General features: G+C 47.5%; 3 protein-coding genes across 4 annotated transcripts in view; all 3 read right to left on the bottom strand.

The window, feature by feature from the left end:
• SH3GL1 (SH3 domain containing GRB2 like 1, endophilin A2) overlaps window positions 1–9,046 on the bottom strand; it is a 45,661-nt gene extending 36,615 nt beyond the window's left edge. For both annotated transcript variants that reach the window (XM_028713388.2, XM_028713389.2), the window contains exon 1: window positions 8,116–9,046. In XM_028713388.2, coding sequence (XP_028569221.1) covers window positions 8,116–8,160 — 45 coding nt within the window. In that variant the 5' untranslated portion in view covers window positions 8,161–9,046. The remainder of the gene's footprint in view (window positions 1–8,115) is intronic.
• A 3,163-nt stretch (window positions 9,047–12,209) lies between these two features.
• LOC114588663 (elongation factor 2-like) lies at window positions 12,210–15,765 on the bottom strand. The gene is made up of 4 exons (XM_077922038.1): window positions 15,472–15,765; window positions 13,381–13,563; window positions 13,146–13,278; window positions 12,210–12,469 (listed from the first exon to the last, which is right to left on the bottom strand). The coding sequence occupies exons 1-4, from the start codon at window positions 15,763–15,765 to the stop codon at window positions 12,276–12,278; spliced, it is 804 nt and encodes a 267-aa protein (XP_077778164.1). The 3' UTR covers window positions 12,210–12,275.
• A 4,298-nt stretch (window positions 15,766–20,063) lies between these two features.
• LOC144326046 (uncharacterized) lies at window positions 20,064–24,282 on the bottom strand. The gene is made up of 6 exons (XM_077921756.1): window positions 24,181–24,282; window positions 21,842–21,909; window positions 21,596–21,657; window positions 20,610–20,920; window positions 20,429–20,505; window positions 20,064–20,128 (listed from the first exon to the last, which is right to left on the bottom strand). Exons 1-6 carry the CDS (start codon window positions 24,248–24,250, stop codon window positions 20,075–20,077), a joined length of 642 nt encoding a protein of 213 aa, XP_077777882.1. The 5' UTR covers window positions 24,251–24,282; the 3' UTR covers window positions 20,064–20,074.
• Between the last annotated feature and the right edge of the window lie 853 nt (window positions 24,283–25,135).

Raw genomic sequence — 25,135 nt, 5'->3', positions numbered from 1 at the left:
TCTGTCCTTCCAGTGAGCACTCAGGGCTGATTTCCTTCAGAATGGAGAGGTTTGATCTTCTTGCAGTCCATGGGACTCTCTATTAAATTAAGTAGGTAAATAAATAGGGGGAGAGCTAAATGTCCCTTAGAGAAGGATCTGAAATATACCCCTTGAAGCTGGCATTTCTTTTATTCTGGATGGTTTTATTGTAGGTTTCATAAACCGCTTTGAGATGTTTTCTTTAAAATGTAAAGCCAGGCATAGGTACACTCGTCCCTCCAGATGTTTTGGGACTACAACTCCCATCATCCCTAGCTAGCAGGACCAGTGGTCAGGGATGATGGGGAATTGTGGACCCAAAACATCTGGAGGGCTGAGCTTGCCTGTGCCTGTGTAGAAATGTAAAGAAATGAAACGATCAGTAATAAAACCGAGGACGACAAATTTCACTGCCAAAAAAGAAAGAAAGAAAAGGGGAATAAGAGAAAAATGGCGCAAAGACATTTCGTTGTGGCCGCTGCACCCTAGGTTCAAGGTGCCATTTGGACAGAAGCTTTTACAGTGGTACCTCGGGTTACAGAGGCTTCAGGTTACATACGCTTCAGGTTACAGACTCCGCATTGCTTCAGGTTAAGAACTTTGCTTCAGGATGAGAACAGAAATCGTGCTCCGGCGGCGCGGTGGCAGCGGGAGGCCCCATTAGCTAAAGTGGTGCTTCAGGTTAAGAACAGTTTCAGGTTCAGAACAAACCTCCAGAACGAATTAAGTACTCAACCCGAGGTACCACTGTATATCTGAGTTTTTACCTGTGCTTTTATGGCAACACGACTCTTTATTTGGACAACTTGCTGACTAAAAATGAGAAGCACCTCTTCGCCCCTGCCTTGCCTGAGTCTTTTCTGAACCATGATTCTCAGCGCAACGATGTCACCACTTCCTCTGTTTTCCAAGCCGCAAATATCTGCAAGTTCTTCCCCCAGGAAACTGCCCAAGAAAGTCTCACATTGAAGCAACGAGGCTTGCAAGCTGGGCCTCCAGAATGATCCCACCCCCCAAAAAATACCCTGATGCAAGCAACACAGATACTCTCAGAGCGCTTGCCAGTATAAATGCACCGAGACAAACGGAACGGATGAAACGTTCCCGGCGCCGAGAGAAAGGGACAGATGGTTTTAAGATATGCACAACCGGCAGCAAATTGCAACGGAGGAGGAAGATGGCAGGATAACAATGAGCGGCCATCTGTTCGCTCTCTCCACCCCATACGGAGGAGCAGAGGGAAAGGTGAACTAGATACAGGACAGGGCAGGGGTCCGAGAGCAATAGCTGGGTGGCAAGACATCTGCTTTGCATGCAGAAGGCCTCAAGGCCAAGCCAGGAAACCCTGGGGTGCTGCTTCCAGTCAGTACAGCGTCAGTAACCAATCCTCCGGCTCAGAATCATGCTGCTTCTTATGCGGTTAACAACACAGAGAGCTGATTTATTCTCAGCCGGCGGCCACAACAAGACCCCGAAACGAATCTTGAAGCGGGTTTTGCAGCAAGGCGTCAACAAAGCGCTTCAGACTCCTGGGCTGTGTTTGAACGGCCATTTATTGCACGCTGGCGGCGTTTCCAATTTGTCCGTGCGCGACGTTATCCAAAATCTACGTGCTCTGTGTTTTCTCATGCGATGCAACTATTTGATGCATTGATGGGTATAAATAGTTCAGTCCAATATCGAGCACGTCCAATATCAGGGTCGTCGGGCAAAAGATTCCCACAGGAATTGATGAACCTTATGGTCCCTCTCAACTGCAGTTCTGGGACTCAAACCAGCCGCACGCCAACTGTGGTCCTTAAAAAGGTAAAGGGACCCCTGACCATTAGGTCCAGTCACGGACAACTCTGGGGTGCAGCGCTCATTTCGCATTATTGGCCGAGGGAGCCGGCATTTATTGGCCGAGGGAGCCGGTCATGTGGCCAGCATGACTAAGCCGCTTCTGGCGAACCAGAGCAGCGCACGGAAACGCCGTTTACCTTCCCACCTTTATGAGCAGGGTGGCGCTGTGGGTTAAACCACAGAGCCAAGGACTTGCCGATCAGAAGGTCAGCAGTTCGAATCCCCGCAACAGGGTGAGCTCCTGTTGTTCGGTCCCAGCTCCTGCCAACCTAGCAGTTCGAAAGCACATCAAAATGCAAGTAGATAAATAGGTACCACTCCGGCGGGAAGGTAAACGGTGTTTCCGTGCGCTGCTCTGGTTCGCCAGAAGTGGCTTAGTCATGCTGGCCACATGACCCGGAAGCTGTACGCCAGCTCCCTCGGCCAATAAAGCAAGATGAGCGCCTCAACCCCAGAGTCGGTCACGACTGGACCTAATGGTCAGGGGTCCCTTTATCTTTATACAAATATTAAGGGCCTGATCCATCCCTAAGGAGGACTGTTTAAAGCTACCAATTATTGTCAAATGGTTCCTGGGGCTTTGACTCGAGAGTCGGTGAGAGGAGGAGGCCAGCCGCAAACAAACTCCATCTCTGCAATTAAAACAGTGCTCAATTTATGGTGGGGGCGTGGGAGAGAATGAATCAACTTTGTTATGAATCAGATCCGAGACCAAAATAGCTGGTGACTTCATTTGTTGCGGGTCTATTTTAATTTTTTTCAGCGACTGTAGGGTGCGGTATATATGTCACGCATGCATGTATATTTATATACATATAGTCATTACGAATTGTAACACCTCTTTAAGGTACCATAGCCAAATCAAGCAACAGGTTTCTCCTATGTCCGGAGACACTTGAATGCCACTGCACAAATGTGACAAAGCTTCTAATTGCAACGGTGCAGTGTTAGAAAGTCAGGTATATAAGCTAGGCGTCAAACCCAGGTTAAGGTACAGGGACCCCGACTGTTAAGTCCAATCGCAAACGACTCTGGGGTTGAGGCGCTCATCTCGCTTTATTGGTCAAGGGAGCCGGCGTACAGCATCCGGGTCATGTGGCCGGCATGACTAAGCAGCTTCTGGCGAACCAGAGCAGCTCATGGAAATGCCGTTTACCTTCCCGCCGGAGCGGTACCTATTTATCTACTTGCACTTTGATGTGCTTTCGAACTGCTAGGTTGGCAGGAGCAGGGACCGAGCAACGGGAGCTCACCCCGTCATTGCGGGGATTCGAACCACCGACCTTCTGATCGGCAAGTCCTAGGCTATGTGGTTTAACCCACAGCGCCACCCGCGTCCCAAGGTTACAGTCACCAAAATGGAACGCCCAGAGTTGCCATTTTGGGGCAAGGCGGTTCTGAAGTCTTTATTTTTCAAGCAATGGACTGACTGTGATTGATTATCAATTAGACATCTGGCTAGCTGGCGAAACCTGAGCTAGGTTAAGAACTCTGAGAACTTAAGGAAGATCCAGGGACAGTCCACACACATATATTGGGCCATTCCGACCTATTTTTTCTTAATGGTGACTCGGACCATTCATAACGTAGGAATATTCACAACTGTGAGCAGGGCGGGAGGGGGGAGTAAGTGAAGACAAGCGACAAGAATTAGCTATACAGTGGTACCTCGGGTTACATACGCTTCAGGTTACAGACGCTTCAGGTTACAGACTCCGCTAACCCAGAAATAGTACCTTGGGTTAAGAACTTTGCTTCAGGATGAGAACAGAAATCGTGCTCCGGCGGCGCGGCGGCAGCAGGAGGCCCCATTAGCTAAAGTGGTGCTTCGGGTTAAGAACAGTTTCAGGTTAAGAACGGACCTCCGGAACGAATTAAGTACTTAACCTGAGGTACCACTGTAATGTTGTCCACTGCTCTTGCTCAGAAAAAGAATTTTGGTTCCTGAAATTCGTTCTGATTGTGCAGATAAAAACAGGACGGATAGAATTCTACAGGATGTGTTGCTAGCTTATGAAAACCGTCAGGATCCAGTGATTCCCCCAAGCATTCACCTCCAGATGGTGGAGACTTCAAGACGATGTCTCGCGAGGGCTGGGGATAATTTCTAGGCCCTGGACAGAATAATACATTCCCCATCCTGCGGTAGCTCGGGAGGAGGGCTGCAAACTTGCAAATTGGCATGTTGTAAGAGCGCTGCATTTCTCAGCTCAGTTGGGTTTGACAGATGCGTGCTCTGAAAAGGGCTTTTGATTCCAGAGCGGTTCGCTCGAAATGTGCTATCGTATCATCATCGTCCCCACCCCACCCAGCACAGATAATGCATCCAAGTTTACAATTCTTCTACGGCCAGAAGGGACTGTACTTTGCGGCTGGAGCGAAAGCGGGGAGCCCGATCCTGCCACACCTTAAAAAAAAATATGGATTTTGAACTATGACAACCTTGCACATTTCAATATAGTTTATATTAATAAGTGGACGCATGGTGCCAGCACAAGACAAATGGACATTATTCCCCCCCCCTCCGCCCCACACAAATGCACACAGATGTAGCACACAGGCCCATTCAGTTACTTATAACAATAGCTACCCAGAACCCATGAGCGGGGGCGGGGAATACACATACATTGCAAGGAGGAACTGCAACAAATTGTTGCAGTACATCCCCACCCCACCCCCCTTCACAGCAATACTATAAGCTGCTGGGGCTCAAGCAATCCAATCTCCACCACCATTTCCCACAGCCCCCCCCCCATCCCCACAAAGACACTTCTGGAGCCAGAAGGAACTAGGAGCGCACAGAGAATGCTCGCTTTTCATTGGACAAGGATGTTCGGTGTGGATCTTTACTTTTAATTTGCATTTTTTAAAAAACACACCTCTACATACCTTGCTGAGTTTTTGCAAATATAGTTAAAGGCCCCTGGATGGTTGAGTCCAGGCGACTATGGGGTTGCGGCGATTATCTCGCTTTCAGGCCGAGGGAGCCGGCGTTTGTCCACAGACAGCTTTCCGGGTCATGTGGCCAGCAGAACTAAACCACTTCTGAAGCAACAGGACACTGTGACGGAAGCCAGAACGCGCAGAAATGCCATTTGCCTTCCCGCCGTAGCGGCACCTATTTATCTACTTCTACTGGTGTGCTTTCAAACTGCTAGGTTGGCGGGAGCTGGGACGGAGCAACGGGAGCTCACCCTGTCGCGGGGATTCGAACCGCCGACCTTCCAGTCGGCAAGCCCAAGAGGCTCCGTGGGTTAGACCACAGCGCCACCCACGTCCCTTGCAAGTATAGGAACCTATCCCACCGGTATACTAATTATGCATCTTATTCAAAGTAATTAGAAACCCAAGCTGTCTTACAGAACGTGTCAAGAAGTTGCTGGACTCCGACATGGGCTTGCTGACTGGGGCTGATTAACAAATTGGCTATCCAGCAAAACCTTCAGCCCCCGAATGTTGCTGGACTCTAACTCCCTTGTGTGTAAATTTACATATTTTTACAGACCCTGCTCCTGCCAACCTAGCAGTTCGAAAGCACGTCAAAGTGCAAGTAGATAAATAGGTACCGCTCCGGCGGGAAGGTAAACGGCGTTTCCGTGCGCTGCTCTGGTTCGCCAGAAGCGGCTTAGTCATGCTGGCCACATGACCCGGAAGCTGTACGCCGGCTCCCTTGGCCAGTAAAGCGAGATGAGCACCGCAACCCCAGAGTCGTCCACGACTGGACCTAATGGTCAGGGGTCCCTTTACCTTTACTGAGATTTATATACCAGCCTTCATCATAAGATCTCAGGGCGGTTCATAGAGCAAACTACAGTAGTACCTTGGTTGTCGAAGGGCTTGACTCCCGAACAAATCAGCTCCCATACGCCGCAAAGCCGGAAGGGAGTGTTCCGGTTTGCGAACGTTTTTCGGAAGCTGAACATCCGACGTGGCTTCCGCAGCTTCTGACTGAGTGCAGGAAGCTTCTGTAGCCAATCAGAAGCCGTGCCTTGGTTTCCGAACTGTTCCCAGAGTCGAACGGACTCCCGGAACGGATTAAGTTTGACAACCAAGTACCACTGTACAGTTTAAAAGCATGAAAATAAGTGAAACAAAGCAATAACCACCGCCTTCCCACAGACACATTTACAAGTAGAGCAAGGTTTCCCAAGCTTGGGTCTCCAGCTGTTTTTGGACTACAATTCACACTACCCCTGACCACTGGTGCTGCTAGCTAGGGATGATGGGAATTGTAGTTCCCAAAACAGCTGGGGACCCAAGTTGCAGGGAAACCCTGCTGTAGAATATTAATCAGCCAAAGGCCTGGTTGAAGAGGACCGTTTTCACCTGGTGCCTAAAATATACAATGAAGGTGCCAGTTGAACCTCCCCGGGGAGAGCATTCCACAAATGGGGAGCCACCGCAGAAGAGGCCCTGTTCTCGTGTTGCCACCCTCCAGACCACATGTGGAGGAGGCACAGAAAGAAGGGCCTCGGATGCAGAGTCTGGGTTGGTTTATATAGGGAGGGGCGGTGCTTCAGGTACTGCAGGCAAATACAGGCATTGCTCGGCGATATTGTGTGTTCTGCTCCAGGTAACCACAATAAACTGAACAAAGCAAATTGCACCATTTTTTGGGTTTCCCACGGCATATGAAAGTTATGCTTACTCTATATTGCAGTCTATGAAGCCAGGGACACCTGGCTTCAAGGGCAGGTGGGGGGGGGGGGGAATCCAGCTCTGGGCTGCTCTATTCCTGTGGTCAGAAGAGGGGGGGTGGCAGCAGCAGGTGGGTGGGTGTGTCTTCCTTCACCTGGAATCTACCAGGCTGCCAGCAGCTGCCCCCACGCCCTTGCAAAGGAGAAATATCTGCGAAGCGCAACCTGTTTCTAGTCACCTACAGGTGATGGTTCCTCGCCACGCCACCCAAGCAAAGCTGTTACAAAGAGGGACTCTGCGCAATCTACCCAACTTAACCCCAAACCGGTGCCGCACAAGAACATAATAAGGACACATCGAGTGGGCACCTAGATATGGCATAGGGCAGCCCACAAGCAAGACCTGGGCACAACAGCACTCTGCCCACCTTTGATTCCAAGCAATTGGTATTCCACCTCACGAAGCCATGAATAACAAAAACCTTTTTCTGTCACGAAGCAACGAGCCAACCAGAAACGCTGCCCTTGGGCTCAGGGTTTTTGGCATTTTGTTCAAATGCGCTTTCCGGCCAATGCTGGCTCAGTGGTGCTGACCCAACAGTGGATGTCCTGGAATTAGGCAGTTGCTGCCCCACTCCATTTCCAACCACTACGAGGGCACCGCACCAGTGTAGCTGCTATGGTGATGCAATGCTTGCTCACAACAACCAGGGCCAACACACCTTCCTCAGTCCACCTGCCCTGCTCCAGAGAAGACCTGTGAGTCAAGAGTTCCACTGGTCCAAGCGGCCTCAAAACTCGGCACCCAACCGTTTTCAACCAGCAATAATAATAAGAAAAATCATAATGGGGGGAGAGTGAGGGAGGCTGACATTAAAAGGGAAGATGGATCAAGAATTAGCCCGGAGGTTGCCACACACAGGAAGGACAAGGATATACCGTATTTTTTGCACCATAACACTCACTTTTTTCCGCCTAAAAAGTAAGGGGAAATGTCTGTGCGTGTTATGGAGGGAATGCCTACGGGTGGCATGCCTACGGATTTTCCTCCTCTAAAAACTACGTGCATGTTACGGTCGAGTGCGTGTTATAGAGCGAAAAATACGGTAGTTTGAGTGCCTCACTTGTAGCTCTATAAATCATTTAACCTGCCAACACGATGTTATTAACACCGCAGTTGTTGTAGAAGGGGTTATTATTTTGACCGGAATGCAATTGACATTATAGAATCATAGAATCATAGAGTTGGAAGAGACCACAAGGGCCATCGAGTCCAACCCCCTGCCAAGCAGGAAACATCTTATTAATGTATTATTACATTAATAAGATTCTGGAACGCAGAAATAAAGCAAAGCATCAAATCATCAATTCTAGCACACGCGGGGGGGGGGCACCTAAATTATAGAATTCGGTATTTGAATGGTTGGTATTAGTAATTGTTTTATAATTTGGTATTGTTATGATGAGGCTGTTATTGGGTTTAAAATTAATTTAAAAGGTTATATTAAAAGAAATTAGATCAGAGGCAATCAGAACCCAAGGGTATCTCATCTGTGCAACCCTTCCCCGTTCTTTTTCCCCAAACAGATAAGACAGACATGTTCTCTTCTCTCACCTGGCTGGCTTTGTAGAACTGCTTCTTTAACCCGGCCACAGACATGGTGCCCTCCTTGTAGTTACTGAAAAACTAGCTGACAGCGGAGGGGGAAACAGACAAGAGGCAGAGGAAAAAGGGGAGCAGGCAGGTGTCCCCGGGGGCTATATGATTTGAGGCACAGAGGTTGGTGGAAGCGTGGGGGGCCAGACCCCGGCCCCTGAAATAAAAGAGGCCACTGGTTAAGTTAGCAGGCGGAGGCGAAGAGAAGCCCGTCCCAAGAGGCAGAGAGGTTGCCAGAAAAAAAGGGGGGGGACACACAGAATCTGTGCCTGACACCAAGAAAGAGACCCCCAAGATGACCCAGAAAAGGACAAAAGTGTCAGATGAAAGGAGATCCCCCCCTAATAAAAATTGAAAAGCAAGAGACGCTGCTTCTGAGATACAAATGAGTGTAAGGAGACAGAAAGGAAGAGAGACAGGCAGAGACAGTTGACACAGCTGCTCCTGGGCAGTTTGGGAGGTTCAAGAGGCTAGTCCTCAGTGAGGCAAAGGGAGGGAGGAAAAGTAGTCCCTGAGGAAGAGGGAGAGAAAGGGAGGAGAGGCCAGGCTTGGCTGAAGGGGAATGTTTTTTTTTTCCTCTTTCTTTTTGGTTCTTGTTGTTTTAAAAAAAAGAAGGCTTCAAGAGAGGGAGGTGAGAGGAATGAGACAGAAAGGAGGACAAGGACTGACAGGTTCAGACCGCGGACGGAGACACAAAGTAATCCCCGCGCCCACCCCCGAAAGGCGGAGAGGAGGCAGGTCGGAGGAACAGCCGGGGAAGAGGAACGGGGGAGGACACGGGGTGGCGGGGAAACATCCAGGCTCGGGCTGAGCTCGCTCTCTGGCTCCCCTCGGCGCTTCACTTCCGCCGCCACCCCTAACGCGCAGGCGCGCAGGCGGGCGGAGGGATACGCGCTCCTCCGCCGGAAAGAAAAGTGTGGGAATGAGGAGGAGAGAGTGAGATCCGGTCTCCACGCTTCCAACCATAGACGCGGGCGGGATAGAGCGCCGGGAACGAAAGCGCGTCACGCCGCGGCCACGCCCATCCCGCGCTTCGAAGGGCGGAGCCAGAGCGCCCCCTGTCTTCCTTTGCTGGAAGATTCGGATCGGGATGTATTACAGGAGCTGCCTCCCGCGCCTGGCCGTTCTGAACTACAACTCCCATCATCCCTTGCCGAGAACGTGCACCAGTTAGATACGAGTTATATTTATTTGCGGGTGGACAGCGCCATAATATAATATAATATAATACAATACAATACAATACAATACAATACGATACAATACAATACAATACAATACAATAATATAATATAATATAATATAATATAATATAATATAATATAATATAATATAATATAATATAATATAATAATTATTTTATTTTGTTACCAGTATTTATATATATTATTATTACTTATTATTATTATAAGTTATTTATTATTAATAATAATAAAAATAAAATTTTATTTATATCCCGCCCTCCCCAGCCAAAGCCGGGCTCAGAGCGGCTAACATCAGTAAAAATAGCAATTTTTACCCCTTCATGGATCACTGCCCCTTCATGGATCACTGCCTTGCCGTGGCGAAGGGGCTTGGAGAACCCAGAGAAGCTATGAACTACGCCGAGCAGGGCACACAAGATGAACAAGTCATAGTGGAGAGTTTTGACCAAACGTGATCCACCTGGAGGTGGAACCGGCAAGCCACTCCAGTATCCTGCCAAGAAAACTCCATGGACAAAGACAACAGGCATATAAAAGTTATGACGCTGGAAGATGAGCCCCTCAGGTCGGAAGGCGTCCAACATGCTACTGGGGAAGGGCGGAGGGCAAGTACAAGTAGATCCAGAGCTGATGAAGCGGCTGGGCCAAAGCCGAAAGGACGCTCAGTTGCGGATATGCCTGGAAGCGAAAGGAAAGTCCAATGCTGTAAAGAAAAATATTGCATAGGAACCTGGAATGTAAGAACCATGAACCTGGGTAAGTTGGATGTGGTCAAAAATGAGATGGCAATAATAAATATTGACATCTTGGGCATCAGTGAACTAAAATGGACGGGAATGGGCGAATTCAGTTCGGATGACTATCATATCTACTACTGTGGGCAAGAAACCCGTAAAAGAAATGGAGTGGTCCTCATAGTCAACAAAAGAGTGGCGAAAGCTGTACTGGGATGCAATCTCAAAAATGATAGAATGATCTCGATACGAATCCAAGGCAGACCTTTTAACATCACAGAAATCCAAGTTTATGCACCAACTACTGGCGCTGAAGAAACTGAAATTGACCAATTCTATGAAGACTTATAAGACCTTATAGAAGTGACACCAAAGAAGGATGTTCTTCTCATTATAGGGGATTGGAATGCTAAAGTAGGGAGTCAAGAGACAAAAGGAACAACTGGCAAGTTTGGCCTTGGAGTTCAAAATGAAGCAGGGCAAAGGCTAATAGAGTTCTGCCAAGAGAACAAGCTGGTCATCACAAACACGCTTTTCCAACAACACAAGAGACGACTCTACACATGGACATCACCAGATGGGCAGCATCGAAATCAGATTGATTATATTCTCTGCAGCCAAAGATGGAGAAGCTCTATACAGTCAGCAAAAACAAGACCTGGAGCTGACTGTGGCTCAGATCATCAGCTTCTTATAGCAAAATTCAAGCTTAAACTGAAGAAAGTAGGAAAAACCACTGGGCCAGTAAGATACAATCTAAGTCAAATCCCTTATGAATACACAGTGGAAGTGAGGAACAGGTTTAAGGATTTAGATTTGGTGTACATTTGGTTTGCATTACATGGCTTAAAATAATTATAAAAATCAAGGCAGTCTGAGAGATGTGAGCCTCCCTTGTTGTCGAATTATTGTTTTACTTATTCTTATTTTCTCTTTAAGCCGCGTTGAGCACATGTCAGGGAAAACGGCGGGATAAAACAATAATTAATAATTAATATCTATTCCTCATGGAGCCTGCTGTTTGCAAGGGAAGAGGGGGTGGTTACAAGTTAATGAGCACTCATCCTGATGTGATTGCTGGGAGTTTTCGAAAACCATCGTGTGTGTTTTTGACCAGCTATTCACAAAAATTAAACACAGAGGCCTTCAGCCGCTAATGCTCTACAGGCTTCAATTCTATTGTCTTTTGGAAAGACCAACCCTGGGACGTATGACAGTAACCTACGCCAAAATCAGGGAGCTGTGAAGCTTCAAGTCAAGGACCACTCATCTTTTTGAGGCCTGTGGGCATTATCTGCCGAACCAGATAAACTGTTTTGGGCACCACACACTGCAGCTACAGCTGAATGCTTGCCGCAGGCCTCATTACAACAGTCCTGCAGGCGCCAGCAAAGGACTGTGTGCACACATACAACCCCTGCACTAAGCGCACCGTTTTCTAAATAAAACTGCTTTCGTACGGCACAGATGAGCTCCCCCCTTGCTTCCAAGTGTGTGGGCTCAGGTCTCAACAGCTGTTAAAGACATCCAACACAACAGGCAGCCTCGTCTTATTAAATTTATTATTCCAGTGGTACTAATACATTGATTTGCACAATGACACCCATTTAGCAGAGAGGCTGCGGGCCTTCTAGCTTTCGCCCAACTAGAAAAGCCTCCCCCCCCCCCTTTTTCTCTCCCAATCCTAAAAGAAAATTCCTCCAGACTGTCCCCCTCCTCCCCATCGAATCCAGTATTTGAGTATGGAATGAAATTTCACGCACCCTTTTCTTTTCAGAAGTTTGCCTGTCCTCCCCCAACCTGCAAACCAAGGGAGGAAAAACCAGGTTTTCCGCCCTTCGCTTGGCTCCGAGCATCAAATAAATATGGAGACGGGCAACGTTTCAGTTGCATCAAATGGAAATGTATTTTTGGAAGTTATAATGGCACTGGGTGAGCGGCCCCGCTAGTTCGTGTGCAGACGGCCTGGAACCTCTAAGGCTGAATGCAGACACGGCTCTTTTTAAAATCTGCCCCGAGACGGAAGATCAAGCAAGGAAGTGGCCCAATGCCTTTTGCAAGACACCTGCGGCACTGATGTTATTGTGCAAGTTAAATTTGGAGTCCCACAACATACATTTTTAAATTTATTCTTTTACATCTGGTGTGGCATTTTTAATTCTGCTTGGTTGATTGGTTTTTACAATTTGTCCAGGAAGTTATCTAGTGCGGGAATGCCCTCCTTCAGCCCTTTGCGCTTGCGGGTCTCGGCGACCACCTGGCAGGGGCGGCTGGTGTTGTCGAACGGGTCTCCGGGCAGGATCTGCCAGTGGTCAAACACACACTGGGGAAAAGCCTGGCCACCTGTGTTGGATCTCAAGTCGGCGGTGAAGCCTGTGAAGAGAGAGGGAGAGAGAAGAGTTTATACTATAAGCAAACAAAACTGTAAGACAGAAATACAGGTGTTGAAGTTTACCCACAAACCCCACAACCAGCTCATTGTCTTAGCTAAAAGCAGCATCCTGGAGGCATCTACCTTAATAAATAATATTGGTAATAATTTATTAATTTATACCCAACCCATCTGGCTGAGTTTCCCTAGCCACTGTAGGCGGCTCTCAACAAAATATTAAAAGCACAAGAAAACACCAAACACTGAAAACTTCCCTAAACAGGGTTGCCTTCAGATGTCTTCTAAAAGTCAGATAGTTGTTGTATTTCCTTGACATCTGATAGGAAGGCGTTCCACGGGGAGGGCGCCACTACCGAGAAGGCCCTCAGAGCTGGGCCTCAGTGTCCAAGCTGAACGATGGGGGGTAGAGATGTTCCTTCAGGTATAATGGGCCATTTAGGGCTTTAAAGGTCATTCCCAAACTTTGAATTGTGCTCAGAAACGTACTTAAGAGGAACAGAAGTCTGCTACCAGGGCAAGACCTGCTCAACTTTGTAGCAGCCATCTCAGATTAGCCTGGGAGACAACTTCTGATCGATCCTTCACACCTCCAGCTGCTGACAAAGGTTACCTGGAAGATGCAAGTGCCAAGGGAGGCTGATAAAAGCTGACACTTACCAAAGGACTCGTTGACAGGGAGATAGGCCTTGACCACAAACATGGGGGTGCCGGCCACCTGGGACTCCTCAAAGACATGCCCCCGCTTCCTGTTCAGCACGCCATAGATGCCACCCACAACCTGTTCTGGGCACTGGAAGGGGAAGAAAGTGGGTATACGTTACAGCGCTGCACAGAGTCAAGCCAGCAGGCTGCCGCTGCCTCTTAAGAACACAGCCTAGCTCTAGTCACCCACCTGGATCTCCACAAGGTAGATGGGCTCCATGAGGCGGGGCTGAGCTGTCAACACGCAGGCATAGAGGCACCTTCTGGCCGTGGGAATGATTTGGCCACCTCCGCGGTGGATGGCGTCCGCGTGCAGGGTCACGTCGTGGACATCAAAGCGGACGGCACGCATGTTTTCCTCGCAAAGGGCACCCTGGAGAAAAGAGAGAGGTTGGGGGTGGGAGAGAAAATCATTTTCTAGTTTGCATTCAACCCAACTTTTCTGTCCTTCCTCTCTGAAGCAGGCAACGTAGTTGGTTTTTTTTTTTAAAAGCAATTAAGCACTCTGCCATAGCAGCCAAGAAGCAAAGGAAGAGCCAATGCCTCCTTCAGCTCATGGTCAGCCTTCTTCCTGCAAACTGTCAGAGCCAGGAGGAGGAGGAGGAGTCGCCCAGGGGGACCAGAGGATGGGAAGAGCGTGATCTACTAAGGGGCAGAGAATCGGAGTCTAGATATGATGGAGAGCAGCAACAGCTGAGAAAGGATAGGTGTAATATTTTACAAGGACGGGAAGGAACATCATGGAGAGAATAACTGTCACACACAGGAGGTTTAAGGCAACATGTCAATACGAATAGATGTCGTTAGTACTGCAGTTGTTGTAAGAGGGGTTGTTATTTTAACTGGAGTGTAATTGAGATGGGTAAGATTTTGGAACGCAGAAAAAAAGCAAATAATCAAACCATCAATTCTAGCACACGGGAGGCCACCTAAGTTATTTAATTTGGCATCTGAATAACTGGAATTAGCAATTGTATATAATTTGGCATTGTTATAATGAGGCTATTACTGGGTGATTGTAATTGAAAACTAATGATGATTATTATATATAAAAAGAGAGAATTGGAGACTAGAAACAGGGGAGATGCAAATATCCATTGGTTCCCTTTCCATACCTGCCCCACAGTACAGTCGTCCCATGGAATCGGAAGGGATCCCAGAGGTCATCTTGTCCTCTTGCAATGCAGGAATCTTTCCCCCTATGTGGGACCGGAACTTATGACCCTGAGGTTGAAAGCCTCATCCTCTACCATCTCCCCACTGCCCATGGCAGCTCCTCCTGAGGAAGAGGTAGTGTGTGTGTACCCATGCCCTCAGAGGGGGAACGGACAGAGCACCTAGCAGGAGGAAGGGGAATTCGGAGACGACACCCCCACCCCCCTCGATCAAGGAGGAGGAACGCAGGCCAAGCAACACCCAGCGAGGAAAAGTGAACACCTGAAAAGGACGCCCCTTCGCAACTCAGGGGGAGGGGCAAGAGTAAATCACATACGAGGCTGATTCAACTTCCTAAAGCTGGAACACGGCCTTGAGGGGCTGATGTGACAAAGCACTCAAAAGTTACAGGGAACCAGGCAGAGGGCCTGTGGAACGCCCTCCCACCAGATGTCAAAGAGGAAAACAACTAGTGGTACCTCGCAAGACAAAAAACTCGCTAGACGAAAGGGTTTTTTGTTTTTTGAGCTGCTTCGCAAGACGATTTTCCCTACGGGCTTGCTTCGCAAGACGGAAACGTCTTGCAAGTTTGTTTCCTTTTTCTTAACACCGTTAATACAGTTGCGACTCGACTTCGAGGAGCAACTCATAGAACGCGCTTTATTGGCCGAGGGAGCCGGTGTTTGTCCACAGACAGCTTCCGGGTCATGTGGCCAGCATGACTAAGCCGCTTCTGGCAAACCAGAGCAGCGCACGGAAACACCGTTTACCTTCCCGCCAGAGCGGTACCTATTTATCTACTTGCGCTGGCGTGCTTTCGAACTGCTAGGTGGGCAGGAGCAGGGACCGAGCAACGGGAGCTCACCCTGTCGCGGGGATTTGAACCGCCGACCTTCTGATCGGCAAGTCCTAGGCTCTGTGGTTTAACCCACAGCGCCACCTGCGTCAGTGAAGTGTATATACCTCTTAATTATCGCAAAGAGTGGCTGGGGAAACCCAGCCAGATGGGCGGGGTGCAAGTAATAAATTATTATCTGGAAACTGCAGCAAGTCTCTGCTCCATTCCAAGAAGGCAGGACGCAGACAGCCCACCGCCCTGCGATGAGGGGCGCCCACTCCTGCTTACCTCCTTCGTGGCCCACTGGAAGCCTGCCACAACGCTGTCCTTGATCTCGTTGAGGTACTGCACCCCCTTGGTGATGTCCGTCAGGATGTTGGGGCCAGTGCCGTCCGGGCCGAAGCACCAGATCTTGCGGGCCTCGGCGACGTCCCACTCGTACTTCTCGGCCAGGTAACGGGCCCGTGTCTTCAGCTCCTGGCGGGCGGAGTAAACGGGTTGAACGAGAAAGTTAAAAGGAATAAAATTGAGAAAGTTTTGAAAAATAAGAGGTATGATGTAATCTGCTTTCAGGAAACTCATATTGCTAAAAAACACAAACATATCCTGGTGAATAAAAAACTAGGGGTAGATTTTATTAACTCCGATGTTAGGAAAAAAAGAGGAGTAGTAGTATATGTTAAAGAAAAATGGGATCCGACTCTGATCTGTAAGGATGAGGAAGGAAGAATCTTAGGAATTCAATTAAATTTCCGGGGGGAAAAAATTAATGTTGTAACGATATACGCTCCGAACACAAACAGAGGGGAGTTTTTTGAGAAACTTGAAAGTATGTTATTAGAATTGGATAACCGTAAATTAATCCTGCTTGGGGATATGAATGGTGTCCCAGCGCCGGATATGGATAGGGGTACAGAGAAGGGAAAACTGAATAGGGGAAAACTGCCGAAATCATTTAGTGATATGGAAGAAAACCTAGACCTAATTGACATTTGGAGACACCAAAACCCCACCTCTAAACAATTTACCCATTACTCCGAACCCTATCAGAGCTGGGGTAGAATAGATCAGATCTGGATGACAAGAGCACTCTCTATGAGAGTTAAGAAATGTGAGATTCATCCTAGGACATTATCAGATCATTGTGCTCTAGACATGGAAATAAAAAATGAAGTGAAGGGACAATACAGATGGAGGATGTGTGAGAATTTATTTGATAGTGAAGAGGTGAGGGAAAGAATTAAAGGCACCCTAAAAGAATATTTAAACTTAAACCTGAACAAAGAAACCCCTATAGATGTAGTCTGGGACGCCAGTAAGGCGGTCCTGAGGGGTCTCTTAATACAACAAAATAATTACAGGAGAAAGGTAAGGGAGCGTAAGAAAGAGGAGATCCTCTCTCAACTGAGAAATTATGAGGAAAAATTAACCAAGAACCCAACAGATGATGCCGCTAATCGAGCCTCTAAGGTGTTACAATCTCAATACTCAGCAATACTAAATCAAGAGATAGAATGGAAAATTAAATTTACAAAGCAAAGGTATTTTGAGTCGGCAAATAAAATGGGGAAGTTACTTGCCTGGCAGTTAAGGAAAAGAAAGAAACAAAACATGATAAATAAAATAATATGGGAGGATAACATCATAGAAGACCCAGAGGAAATAGAAAATAGGTTTACCCAATTCTTTGAAAAGCTATACGAAAAAGGAGGGGAAAACAGTGTAGAGATTAAGAATTATTTGGAACAAAACGAAAAGAAATACATACTAGAAGAGGACAGAATACAACTGAACAAGGAGATCACAGTAAATGAGATCAAGGAAGCCATTAGCAGAATGAAGACTGGGAAAGCCCCCGGGCCGGACGGCTTGTCCGCAAAATACTATAAAACATTAGAAGAATATCTAGCCCCGGTTTTAAAAGACGTGATCAATAACATCTTTCAGGGGGGGAAGATCCCGGCCTCGTGGAAGGAGGCTTATATAACTTTGATCCCAAAAACAGAGAAAGAAAAAACAGATATAAAAAACTACAGGCCAATCTCTTTGCTTAACAGCGATTATAAGATCTTTGCGGACATTATGGCCAGTAGACTTAAGAAGCTCTTAATGAAGTATATACACAAAGATCAAGTTTTCTCCCAAACAGACACCAGAAAGAAAATGTCCGCCACATATTAAACATCATTGAATACCTAGATATGAGAATAGATGTCCCTGCAGCACTAATCTTTATAGATGCCGAAAAGGCCTTTGATAATGTTTCATGGGAATTCTTATTACAATGCTTGGGAAAAGCAGGCATTGAAGGTCCTTATTTGAAAGGTATCAGGGCAATATACTCAGAACAACAGGCCAGGCTGATTATAAATGATAATCTGACGAAACCATTTAAGATTAAGAAGGGTACAAGGCAGGGCTGCCCTCTGTCCCCCCTGTTATTCATAATGGTTTTAGAAGTAATTGCAAATAGAATAAGGGAGGCAGTGAATGTGAGGGGGATAAAAATAGGGAGCAAAGAATTCAAGCTTAAAGCCTATGCTGATGATCTGGTTCTGTCTGTGGAGAACCCAGTGGATAGTGCAAGCAGAGTGGTTGAACTTTTGGAGGATTTTGGTAGGTTGTCCGGTTTCAGATTAAACAGGAAGAAAACAAAAATCCTAACAAAGAACATGACTGAACAGGAGAAAATTCAACTGGAAGAAAAGATTGGCATTAAAGCTGTGAATAAAGTAAAGTATCTGGGAATTTGGCTCTCACCTAAAAATATAAACCTGATTGAGGACAATTATAGTAAGGTGTGGCAGGACATTAAAAAGGACTTAGATACCTGGTACAGATTAAAACTTTCATGGACAGGGAGGATGTCAGCCATTAAGATGTGCATCCTCCCGAAATTATTATTCCTCTTTCAAAATATCCCGATAATTAAAGGCACCTCCCTCCTTAAGAACTGGCAAAAAACCCTGACCAAGTTTATTTGGCAGGGGAAGAGGGCCAGAGTAAAGTTGAAATATCTAACAGACTCGAGAGAAAGGTGCGGATTTGCAGTCCCAAATATTAGGTTATATTATGAAGCAGCCTGTATCTGCTGGATAAAGGAATGGGCCACCCTCAGAAATTCAGACCTCTTGGATTTGGAGGGCTTCAATATAAGATTCGGGTGGCATGCCTACCTATGGCAAGAGAAAGGGGAGGTCCACAGAGGATTTTCTAACCATATAATCAGAGGCCCATTATTGGAAGTGTGGAAGAGGTATAAAAAACTGATCGAGAAAGGTACTCCATGGTGGCTCTCCCCAACCAACATCATTAAAATAAAAAAAATAAATATGGCAGATGAAAAATGCACGTATGAGGATATTCTGGAAAAGACAGGAACAGGATGGAGGGTGAAGCCCTATGAGGAACTGAAAGACAGAATAAAAGAATGGTTCCACTTTCACCAGATTAACGCCTTATGGGGTGAGCATAAGAGACTGGGCATGAATGAAAAAAAATCGAGGTTTCAGGTTGAAATTCTGGAAAGTAATGATAAACTCCTCTCAAAAATGTATAAACAATTATTGGAATGGGACACCAAGGAAGAGCGGGTGAAGGGGGTTATGGTAAAATGGGAGAAAGACCTTGGTCATAACATAGACTATAACAAATGGCAAACACTTTGGACGAAAGGTGTAAAATTTACAGCTTGTGTAGCCCTGCGGGAAAATTTAGAGAAAATGGTATACCGTTGGTACCTGACCCCAGCAAAGTTAGGAAAAATGTATAAAACTGTTGACAACACTTGCTGGAGATGCAGAGATAAGGTCGGGACCTTTTTCCACATTTGGTGGACCTGTGATGTAATAAAAGAATTTTGGAAACAAATTCATGACGAAATGAAAAAAATTTTGAAATATAACATCCCAAAAACCCCCGAGCTGTTTCTCTTAGGGCTGATTGGTAAAGAAATAAAGAAAATAGACCAAACTTTTTTCCAATATGCCATGGCTGCGGCGAGGATCCAAATAGCACAAAAATGGAAAACCTCTGACTTACCTGCTATAGGAGAGTGGCAACTGAGGCTATATCAATATATTGAACTAGCGAGATTAACACAAAAAATAAGACAAAACAACTCAAGTAAATTTAGAGACGAATGGAATAAATTTCTAATTTATTTTGAAAATACCCAGGGAATAAATAATTTATCAGTAGACGATAGCTGAAATCATTGATGTATATTTGCTGTATTAAAACTGTAGAAATAATATAAGAATTGGTAACTCCAAGACCGAGCTGGACGGAAGTTCTGTTAACTGTATCTGCGTCTTTTGTCTTTGCCTTTTTCTTCTTTTCTTTTACTCTTTTTACCCTTATTTCTTTTCTTCTTTCTTTATTCTTTGACTGTTTGATGGAATTCCTTCTGCATTGATGGAATCCTTTGTTTTTTTTCTTTTTTCTTGTTTTTTGATGGAATTCTTTGTTTGTATGTATATATTTGTAATATAATGTAAACTGTGTATCTTTTCTTAATAAAAATTTTAAAAATTTAAAAAAAAAAAAAAAAAAGCTCCTGGCGGGCGGAGACGTCGCCTTTGTCGATGTCCTCGGCCAGGCCGTCGGAGAAGGGGCGGGCTTTCATGTACAGGCGGTTGCATACACGACGTGGCCAGTGGGAGAAGAAGACTCGCTTTAGCCCAGGTCTGTCCTCCTTGCCCAAACCTTGAGCACTGCATTCCTTATCAGCTATAGCTCCGCCTTATCCATTTCTGTACTGCTTCCATGTGATTTTGATACCGGCTCTCATAGGAACGCCTTGGTTTTAAGTATGAGAGTTCGTCTGGAAGTCTGGAGCAGGGTTTTCTCCCTGCTCTGTGCAAATTCTCCCTTCTTCCTCTTACCTGCATTATTTGCAGGGAGGGGGCTTCGGCAGCAGCCCCAGCGGTGCATCAGCCTTACCCTGCAAGAAAGAAGGAATACCTGAATGTGTGAATGGTCTGTCACTGACCAAACGACCAGGGACGGGGCTTCAAGAAGCCGTTGCAGGAAGTCGCGTCCCAGGTGAGCAGAGGGCTCTTGGGTTCGAATCCTGTTTCTGGCGAGGGGCGTACCGATGGGGGGCAGGGGGCGGGCTGCCCCAGGTGCTATCCTGAAGGGGGGTGACATTCCGACGCGCCCCCTGCCCGCGCCCCCCAAACCCGCAAATCGCGAGCGGCAAAGCATAGAGCGGCAAAGCAATGAAATCCCCCTGTCTGCTTACCTGTGAGGCAAGAGGCCGTTGTCTCGGCTCCAGGCCCTCCTGGGACGCGGCGGCTGCCAAGCGGAACCTTCTCCTTGCTGCAAAAGAAAGGGAGACATCAGCCGGAGCCTGGCTCCCAGCCACGCGAGCCCCAGTCTGGGGCAGGAGGGTGGGGACCTGGGAAGGGGGCATTTCATCCTACCTGATCTTATTAACTGCCCCACCCTGAATTCCTCCATGCGGGAGTCTGTGCTCCTCCCCGACCGGTGCGGCACAGAGGCAGCAGCCAAAGTCTCCCCCGGCTCCGGAATCACCCTTGAGGTGTTCCTAATGGGGGGAAACCGTGGCTGCTGCTTCTGTGCCACGTACGGCCAGGAAGGAGCCATCCCCGCACGGAGGACGGCGGGAGGGTGAGGCAGGCAAGGATCGGGAACCGCCGGGAACCGCCACGATGGTTTGTCGATGTTCGTCCCGGGAGCAGGCGCTGGAGCCTCGTTCTTGCAGGCCTCCTGCCTAAGAAAGAAACAAGCTCTGTTAATCTGATTCCTTGGAGGAGTTCCAGATAAATATATAGTAAAAGGTAAAGGTACCCCTGCCCGTACGGGCCAGTCTTGCCAGACTCTAGGGTTGTGCGCTCATCTCACTCTATAGGCCGGGAGCCAGCGCTGTCCGAAGACACTTCCGGGTCACATGGCCAGCGTGACAAGCTGCATCTGGCGAGCCAGAGCCGCACACGGAAACGCCGTTTACCTTCCCGCTGGGTAAGCGGTCCCTATTTATCTACTTGCACCCAGAGGTGCTTTTGAACTGCTAGGTTGGCAGGCGCTGGGACCGAGCAACGGGAGCGCACCCCGCTGCGGGGATTCGAACCGCCCACCATGCGATCGGCAAGCCCTAGGCGCTGAGGCTTTTACCCACAGCGCCACCCGCGTCCCCAGATAAATATATAGATGATAATATTTCTTATTATCATCTATATATTTAGACATATTTATGAGCCAATTTTGTGCCCCACCCCTCACCTGCGCCCCTGGCGGGGGCCCACCTCACCACCCCCTGGCTAGGGCCCTGCCTGGACCGCAGAGAAACCCTCTCCATAAAACTATAGGGATCTCTAAATCAGGTTTCCTCCTCCACCCCCAGGATCCCTGGGAAACACTTCCCCTGCCACACAAGGTCACAACATACCTCTGGATTTTCCCGGCTTTTCCTCCACCGCTGGGCTGCTGCTGCCTCCCGAAACCACGGCCCTGCAAAGGGAGAAGGACATTGTACTCTCCTGCCTGGGCGCCTGACCCCCGGCTTGGAAGGAGGGGAGCGAGGGGCTGCGGCGAGACGGGACTGCAACCCCCCAACCCAGCCCTGTTTCACTCAGGTCAGCGCCATGACCTCCCTGCACATGTGGGGAATGGATTCCCCATTGAATTAACCTACCACAATCTCCAGAGGTTGTGCTCCTACAGCCTCCTTCATGTTCGGGCGCCTCAGGAGTTTTTTGTGTCCTAGGAGACAGAAAGGAAAATAAAAAACATAGGAAGAGGTTACAGGTGGGAAGACTTACAACACCTTATAGAAATGACACCAAAGAAGGATGTTCTTCTCATTATAGGGGATTGGAATGCTAAAGTAGGGAGTCAAGAGATAAAAGGAACAACTGGCAAGTTTGGCCCTGGAGTTCAAAACGAAGCAGGGCAAAGGCTAATAGAGTTCTGCCGAGAGAACAAGCTGGTCATCACAAACACTCTTTTCCAACAACACAAGAGACGACTCTACACATGGACATCACCAGATGGGCAGCATCGAAATCAGATTGATTATATTCTCTGCAGCCAAAGATGGAGAAGCTCTATACAGTCAGCAAAAACAAGACCTGGAGCTGACTGTGGCTCAGACCATCAGCTTCTTATAGCAAAATTCAAGCTTTAACTGAAGAAAGTAGGAAAAATCACTGAGCCGGTAAGATACAATCTAAATCAAATCCCTTATGAATACACAGTGGAAGTGAGGAACAGGTTTAAGGATTTAGATTTGGTGGACAGAGTGCCTGAAAAACTATGGATGGAGGCTTGTAACATTATACAGGAGGCAGCAACGAAAACCATCCCAATGAAAAGGAAATGCAAGAAAGCAAAGTGGCTGTCCAACAAGGCCTTACAAATAGCGGGGGAGAGAAGACAAGCAAAATGCGAGGGAGATAGTGAAAGATACAGGAAATTGAATGCAGATTTCCAAAAAATAGCAAGGAGAGACAAGAAGGCCTTCTTAAACGAGCAATGCAAAGAAATAGAGGGAAACAATAGAATGGGGAAAACCAGAGATCTGTTCAAGAAAATTGGAGATATGAAAGGAACATTTCGTACAAAGATTACCATAATAAAAGACAAAAGTGGAAAGGACCTAACAGAAGCAGAAGACATCAAGAAGAGGTGGCAAGAATACACAGAGGAATTATACCAGAAAGATATGGATGTCTCGTATACCCCAGGTAGTGTGGTTGCTGACCTTGAGCCAGACATCCTGGAGAGTGAAGTCAAATGGGCCTTAGAAAGCACTGCTAATAACAAGGCCAGTGGAAGTGATGATATTCCAGCTGAACTATTTGAAATTTTAAACGATGATGCTGTTAAGGTGCTACACTCAATATGCCAGCAAGTTTGGAAAACTCAGCAGTGGCCAGAGGATTGGAGAAGATCAGTCTACATCCCAATCCCAAAGAAGGGCAGTGCCAAAGAATGCTCCAAATACCGCACAATTGCACTCATTTCACACGCTAGCAAGGTTATGCTTAAAATTCTAAAAGGCAGGCTTAAGCAGTATGTGGACCGAGAACGAAAACCATCCCAATCAAAAGGAAATACAAGAAGGGGAAGAAATGGAGGCAGTGAGAGATTTTACTTTCTTGGCCTCCATGACCACTGCAGATGGTGACAGCAGCCACAAAATTAAAAGACGCCTGCTTCTTGGGAGAAAAGCAATGACAAACCTGGACAGCATCTTAAAAAGCAGAGACATCACCTTGCCGACAAATCTCCGTATAGTTAAAGCTCTGGTTTACCCAGTAGTGATGTATGGAAGTGAGAGCTGGACCATAAAGAAGGCTGATCGCCGAAGAATGGATGCTTTTGAATTCTGGTGCTGGAGGAGACTCTTGAGAGTCCCATGGACTGCAAGAAGATCAAACCTCTCCATTCTGAAGGAAATCAGCCCTGAGTGGTCACTGGAAGGACAGATCCTGAAGCTAAGGCTCTAATACTTTGGCCACCTCATGAGAAGAGAAGACTCCCTGGAAAAGACCCTGATGTTGGGAAAGATGGAGGGCACAAGGAGAAGGGGACGACAGAGGACGAGATGGTTGGACACTGTTCTCGAAGCTACCAGCATGAGTTTGACCAAACCGTGGGAGGCAGTGGAAGACAGGAGTGCCAGGCGTGCTCTGGTCCAGGGGGTCACAAAGAGTTGGACACGACTAAACAACAACAAGTTGCTTTGGGAGACAATAATCAAGCATAGCCCAGTTCTGTGAAGCTTGGAGGAGGGGTGTGTGAGGCACCTGGGCTTTAGCAGCACAGTGGTGGCTCGGGTTAAGAACTTAATTCGTTCTGGAGGTCCGTTCTTAACCTGAAACTGTTCTTAACCTGAGGTACCACTTTTGCTAATGGGGCCTTCCGCTGCCGCCGCACCGCCAGAGCACGATTTCTGTCCTCATCCTGAAGCAAAGTTCTTAACCTGAGGTACAGTTTCTGTAGAAGCCAAGCCCTGGCTCCATGGCTCACCTGAAGCAAGGGAATCATCCTGCTTCCAGGTTTGTAGAGAGCCCCTTCTTGCTGCGTTAAATGGCCACATTCTCGAAGAAATGGTGGCTGTGTCCAGCTCGGCTCCAGACCCCCCCCCTCGTGCCACCTTCTAGAACCCACCGGTCTAAACCGACTCTCACCTGCCCCCCCCTTCAAACTCCCTTTCAAAGCCTCCTTCCATCTTCTATCTCCACCAGAATTCCTCTCTCTCTCTCTCTTCCCCCTCCCTCCCTGCTTTGGAATTGTAAAATAATAATAATAATAATAATAATAATAATAATAATAATAATAATAATAATAATAATTTATTATTTATACCCCGCCCATCTGGCTGAGTTTCCCCAGCCACTCTGGGCGGCTCCCAATCAGTGTTAAAAACAGTACAGTGTTACATATTAAAAACTTCCCTTAAGATCCCTTCTGAATGTCAGGTAATTATTTATCTCTTTGACATCTGGTGGCAGGGCGTTCCACAGGGCGGGCGCCACTACCGAGAAGGCCCTCTGTCTGGTTCCCTGTAGCCTCACTTCTCGCAATGAGGGAACCGCCAGAAGGCCCTCGGTGCTGGATCTCAGTGTCCAGTGTAATAGCATCATAATACTATTGCCACACATCTCCTCTAGGTCTCCTACCTTGAGAATCCATCTTCTCTACAGGTCTCTCACGGTCATCTGACAGGCATCCCCCTTGCAGGGCATTATAAGGCTTGCTTGCAAAGCAGCACTTTGTGACATAGGCTGGCAAACAGGGGCCAGGCTGCTGGGTTGTCTGGTAGCTGAATGAAGAAAAATAAAACTAGGGGGGGTCAATGTGTGCTGGGATGAGGCCCCCGTGGGTCAGGCCAGAGGGGGCTGTTGGGGGGTGTGGTTGTGCCTTCCTTTCTTCTGCATCTTGTTCCCCCGCCCATTCCTTCTGGTGCTCGAAAGAATCATAG

The sequence above is a fragment of the Podarcis muralis genome, chromosome 18, assembly GCF_964188315.1.
Source record: "Podarcis muralis chromosome 18, rPodMur119.hap1.1, whole genome shotgun sequence".
In the NCBI taxonomy this organism is placed as follows: domain Eukaryota; kingdom Metazoa; phylum Chordata; class Lepidosauria; order Squamata; family Lacertidae; genus Podarcis; species Podarcis muralis.
This window is presented reverse-complemented; position numbering and strand designations above follow the sequence as displayed.